This window comes from Melopsittacus undulatus, chromosome 2, assembly GCF_012275295.1.
Source record: "Melopsittacus undulatus isolate bMelUnd1 chromosome 2, bMelUnd1.mat.Z, whole genome shotgun sequence".
NCBI classification, from domain to species: domain Eukaryota; kingdom Metazoa; phylum Chordata; class Aves; order Psittaciformes; family Psittaculidae; genus Melopsittacus; species Melopsittacus undulatus.
In genome coordinates this window covers 80,065,128-80,070,217 of record NC_047528.1, presented here as the reverse complement: position 1 = coordinate 80,070,217, position 5,090 = coordinate 80,065,128, and the positions used below count along the sequence as shown (strand labels likewise).

Sequence of the window (5,090 nt, the reverse complement as noted above, 5' to 3'; positions counted from 1 at the left end):
AACTGCTTGATACAGCACTTAACTCCAGGCAGCTCACTACTGCCACTGAGGTATGCAAAAAAAATTCTTCGAACAATATCATGAACATAACCTTGCATTGCCAGCAGCATTCATGTTCCGTGTCTTAACAATCACATGAGAAAGGCTTCTTGTGGCTTGCAAGAATACTTCCTTCTACTCCTGACCAGTCAAACCTATTCTTGCAATATGAGCTTTGAAACTACAACTAGATGCACCCTTGCCATTGGAAGTTGTGCGCTCCTGATGCAGGTTAATTCAGAGCCCCAATGTGGCAATGGCACAAGCTCTAGACTGTCTGGAACAGCCTCCCAGAGACCACTAGCCTCACTTTGGGGTTCCAACTGCAATTTAAGTGCAGTTCATTTGCACAGAACACAGGAAGTAGAGATTAATCTCACACCCTCCACATGCTCAAGCATCAAGCACAGGTGCTCAGGTGATCACCCTAGGCCATGCAAGCACACAGGGCACTTTCTGTCACTCTGGGACTCTGGTATGTCTACATCATGCTCTACTTGTGAAAGTGTTTGGGTGAATTAGAGAATCTTTTATTAAATTTGCATATATGTGAGAATTAAAGTCAGAACTACTGCCATGAAGTAAAACCACTATTTATTTTTATAAAAGGCAATAATTAAAACAAACCCTACCAGTGTGTACATTGTACACATTTGAATGACACTTACAAGAATGAAGTTTCCATATACAAAGACTACAAGCCCACACTGGTAAAGGATGCACACAAGCACATACATGGCTTTAGAGATGCCTCAATTGCTGATCACAGTACCAATTATTCTATGACCGCACCTGCGCAGATAGCACTTTCAATATTAGCATCCACACTACTTTATTCCACTACAAACTGTACACAGAAAGCAAGGAGTTTATTCAGAGAGCATAAGTATCCGTAGACAGATTTTATTTGCTGGAATGATCTCTTCACTCTTCTGTTGCCATCTTCAAGAGATATTCTTTGTCTATCTTGAAGAGCCTCCACCCCTCCTCAGTGGACAGATCAGAGGCACCTCTTCTCTTGTAGAACCTGATGGATGGTTCGTTCCATTCCGCCACAAGGAAGTGCATACTGCTGCAGCGGCACTTCACAGCAACCTGCAACAGCACGCAGCACAACACATTGCAGACAGCCCCAAATAATAAGCCTAGCAGGAACTGGTGGGACTAGTCAGCAACTGCACATCACCAGAGGTCATCAAGTTCATTCTGTCAGTCACTTCAGCACACTTGTAACTATTTTACACACCCTAGACAATGGTTTAAGACATCACCTCCTTTTATTTGAGTAGCACTCATGCAGTTAGAAAGGCAAGGATAGTGCCTTGCCACATGTCCCCAGTTCTGCTTGTTTAGGCTTAACACTCAAGACATACCTTACTCAAGTTCTTCAGAATTTCCGATCCAATGCCAAGTCCTAAAAACACAAAAAAACAAAACAAAATAATAAAGAAACTTCAGTTTTAATTTTAAAGAAGATCTAACAGGAAGCAACCAATTTAATTCCAGAATATATACCTCTGTACTCAGCCATCACATAGAAATCTTCAAGATACAGTAGTTTTCCAATCCACGGATCATAGGTGAAGTAATACATGGCAAAGCCCACAATGCTGTGCTCTGAAACAAAGGGTGGAACTTCAGCTAGTCTGAATTTAAAAGGCAAAACCACTAAGACTTACATACATATTTAAACAGTTTCTTTCTGTGACATGCAGACATTTGCTACTAGGTTAGGATTAAGAATGAAGTTTTCAAATAACCACACAATTGAAAACAAGAGTTCTGACAAACTTTTATCCACCTAAGAAAACAGAGGTTATCCTGGTCATACCTTGAGATCCTCAAAAGCAGTATGCTATCCTTGTCAATGATGAACACAAGGGTGTGCATACCCTACTGATTTACTTGCATTCCCATTCTGGAATACAAGTAAAAGCTTTACACAGCAGTCCACAATCGAGATGACTGCCCCAACTCTGCTTCCTTAGCAATCAAACTGGTCTATCAAACTAACAACACTAATCCTTCAGTGTATATTCCTTAGTAATCTCACTATGTCAGAGGGCATGCTCACAGGCCACCCTTACAGCAGCATTTCCAGCACCTCAACTTGCACTTCCCATGAGAACACTACACTATATTCTTTACCTTCAGCACTGTAAGGTCAGATAAGTAAATATACAGCTTAAGTTATAACTCTGTGGCTCAACAGGGAAGAGAAACTAACTCTTCCAACAGCAGCCCACTCAAACCCAATCCTGGAGTATTGCAGGTGTACCTTCCATAACACTGCACATACTGTAAGAGAAACGTGCAAACAGATTTCTGATCTACTGTGTCTTTGGTAAAGGTTTGGGAACAGCACTTGTCCCTGTAGACCTTACCTCATATTATGATCATCTATTTATTGTGTAACGGATCTTTTAGTTACCTCCCCGCCCATCCATGTACACAGAAGGGCCATGTACATGGCGAAGCTAGAGACTGTAACCTGAAGATTGGGGACAAATTAAAGAAAAAAATGTGATTCAACAGGATTACATAAAGGTAAGTCAGGGTCAAACAAGAAAAACCATTTAATTAATTGGAGTCAAGTACATTATGCTATACTTGATCTTCCCATGCCTCCAGCATTAGCAACTACTTCAACTGAGTATCACTATATGTTACTACATTTAACAGTTAACCTCTTCCGCCTACCCCAGTCCATTGGTGGAACCTTAAGTACAGTCAATAAGATTAAGTATAAGATGCCTCCTGTGTATTCAGCATCTGAAAATAAGTATTGGGAAGTCTCACCTTCAGATGACCACTGTTCTTTGGGCACTTCTGCAACCAGACAGTGGTAGAAAGGGTGCTCGCCAAAACCATCCTCAAGCAGTTCTAGAAAAGTAGAATAAATCGGCACCTGAGCTACAGATACTGCCACAAGGCTATCGACCCCGCGAGCAGCTCCCGCTTTCATACCTTTCTCGGTTAGCACCACTTGGTCCTCCATGTCCTCATATTTTGCCAGTTCCTGGAAGAGAAGAACGCGTCATTGGACTCACCCCGCAGGTCCCCGCACCCGCTTCGCCATTGGCGGCTGCCCGCCGCCCCCCCCGCAGGCTTGCGCAAGAAGTTGTTTTTGTTCAGCAGAAGGGCAAAGGTACCCCCCCCCCCCCCCCGGTGACGGCGGCGCAGCTGCCTCAAACCCGGCCGCGGGAGGGGAGGCGGGCCCCGCCGCTCCCCTCAGCAGCCCAGCGACATCAGGGGTTGCTCAACGGCCGCGATCACGCACTGCCACAGCTACTCTAGCCGCCCCCATACCCCCATCCGCCGCCGCGCACCTTGATCAGTCGCAGCAGGTCGGGACAGTCCTCAGGACGCGCAGCGCGGATGCTGAACGAGGCCATTTTCGACGGCGCTTCCCCCTGCGGCCCCCTCGGCTGACAAGTCCCCGATGTGTGAACAGGAGGAGCAGCTGCTTCTTCATTCGTGTCCCGGGCGCGGCGGCCACCTGCGGTCAGTCAGGCTGCGAGCATGTCCCGGCGGCGATGTGCAGATAGGCGACCCTCCTCCCCCTACAGCTGCCTTCTCAGATCGAGCTATGTGAGATGAGCCCGGCGCGCTCCGGACTTATAGACGCACACACCCCGCCTCTCCCCGCAAGAAAGCCAATGGGAGCGCCGATCGTGATCGCCCCAGGCCAATGACAGCGCCCCTCCCGGAGTCTTGCCTTAGCCTGCCAGCAACAGCTGCTGCGGTATGTCTCGTGACTAGCCCCCTGCACACTCACGTACACCTCCCCTTCCCCCGCACCCCAACCCGCAAGCGCGATGGTTCCCCCTAGCGGAGCCGGGCGGAGCAGCAGCGCGCCTTGCTGAAGTCGCGCCGCTTCTGCCTCAGCGACGTGGGACTGAGGCATCCCCAGGCGGGCGTGTGGAGCCCCTCCCGGCGCTTCTCGGGGCTGCGGGCTGCTCCTGGCACCGAACAAGCCTGCCTGCCCCGAAATGCGAGCCCGCTGTTGCCACAGCGAGTACGGCTACGTCTGCCTCGGGGCGCTGTCTGCAGGCTCCATCTTAGGGGCTGCGGCGCCTCCTCGGCCGCAGGCGTGCGGTTTGGGAGGGTGGCGGCTTTCGGCACCGGGGATTTCACCCCTGGGCGGACAAAAAAAAACCCCAAAGAAACTGTGTACTTGCTTGAAATACTAAGTAATGACCCATATCAAACCCTGCGGGGGAAGGAGGTAGCTACTATTGGTATCTTATTTGGTATCTAGTACCAAGGTGTGCCCCTGGGCGGGAGAGTCCTGATGGAAAAGGGTTCAAAACATTGACGTTTAAGTTTCATCTTGAGACGTTTTCCAGTCTGATAGACTATAACTGACCCGGTTTACCGGCCTGACTGGAGAGGAAGGGGTAGTACGGGGAGAAGCATGAAGCACAGGAGTGTTTTTGGAATGAGAGGGATGTGTCAATAGTCTGCTGTATGGGAGAGTCAGACTCCTTCCCAATGGAGGTTTGGATGTGCCTGAGGAGAGAGGTGAGCATGATAAATAAATTATATCTGGATAAACTCCTCAAAATGGCCGTGGAGTATGAAAGGATGGAGGAATTATCCCCAGCCCAGCTCCTCCCCAAAACATTACCTACAGATGTTGACCTCTGGCATGGAGTGAGAGCTAGATCCTGATAGAGATGGCCAAGTGTATGTATAGACCTACCAGCAAGGCCATCCAGAGGAAAAGTGTGATTCTTTAGCATACACATTTTTCTTTTCACCCTCTTCTGTAAACATTGCAACTATAATGTCCAGTCTTAGCATAAAGGGTCTTTTAATTTTGCATTTAGCTTAATCTGGTTTAAGAGTGATTTTGGATATAGAAGTCATGCTACTGCTGCAAAATAACATGACTTCCTTCAGTAACAATCCTGAAAACCTGGATTCCCAAACACTCTCATTCTTTTTTTTTTTTTCAGCATATCTAAAGCCTACAAGGTTCACCTTCATTTTGACAGAGGGGCCAGCATGCAACATGATACTACATGAAAACTGCATGAAGAAGTGTG

The 5,090-nt window shown here is 47.7% G+C and overlaps 1 protein-coding gene across 2 annotated transcripts; it reads right to left on the bottom strand.

The window, feature by feature from the left end:
• Positions 1-616: 616 nt before the first annotated feature.
• Positions 617-3,649, bottom strand: SAT1 (spermidine/spermine N1-acetyltransferase 1). Of its 2 annotated transcripts, XM_005151484.3 has the most exons (6): positions 3,369-3,646; positions 3,007-3,058; positions 2,839-2,922; positions 1,555-1,656; positions 1,413-1,453; positions 617-1,134 (listed from the first exon to the last, which is right to left on the bottom strand). In XM_005151484.3, exons 1-6 carry the CDS (start codon positions 3,432-3,434, stop codon positions 964-966), a joined length of 516 nt encoding a protein of 171 aa, XP_005151541.1. In that variant the 5' UTR covers positions 3,435-3,646; the 3' UTR covers positions 617-963. The 2 variants fall into 2 exon arrangements, with proteins under 2 accessions (XP_005151541.1, XP_033927789.1); XM_034071898.1 differs by having other exon boundaries at positions 2,839-3,058; positions 3,369-3,649.
• Between the last annotated feature and the right edge of the window lie 1,441 nt (positions 3,650-5,090).

Excerpts from the sequence above, each read along its gene's own strand:
- SAT1 (XM_034071898.1), bottom strand. The coding sequence starts at position 3,434 with ATGGCCTCGTTCAGCATCCGCGCTGCGCGTCCTGAGGACTGTCCCGAC. Across the intron at positions 1,657-2,838 it reads AGAACAGTGGTCATCTGAAG|AGCACAGCATTGTGGGCTTT; the intron begins GTGAGACTTCCC and ends CCTTTGTTTCAG. Across the intron at positions 1,135-1,412 it reads TTCTGAAGAACTTGAGTAAG|GTTGCTGTGAAGTGCCGCTG; the intron begins GTATGTCTTGAG and ends GTGCTGTTGCAG.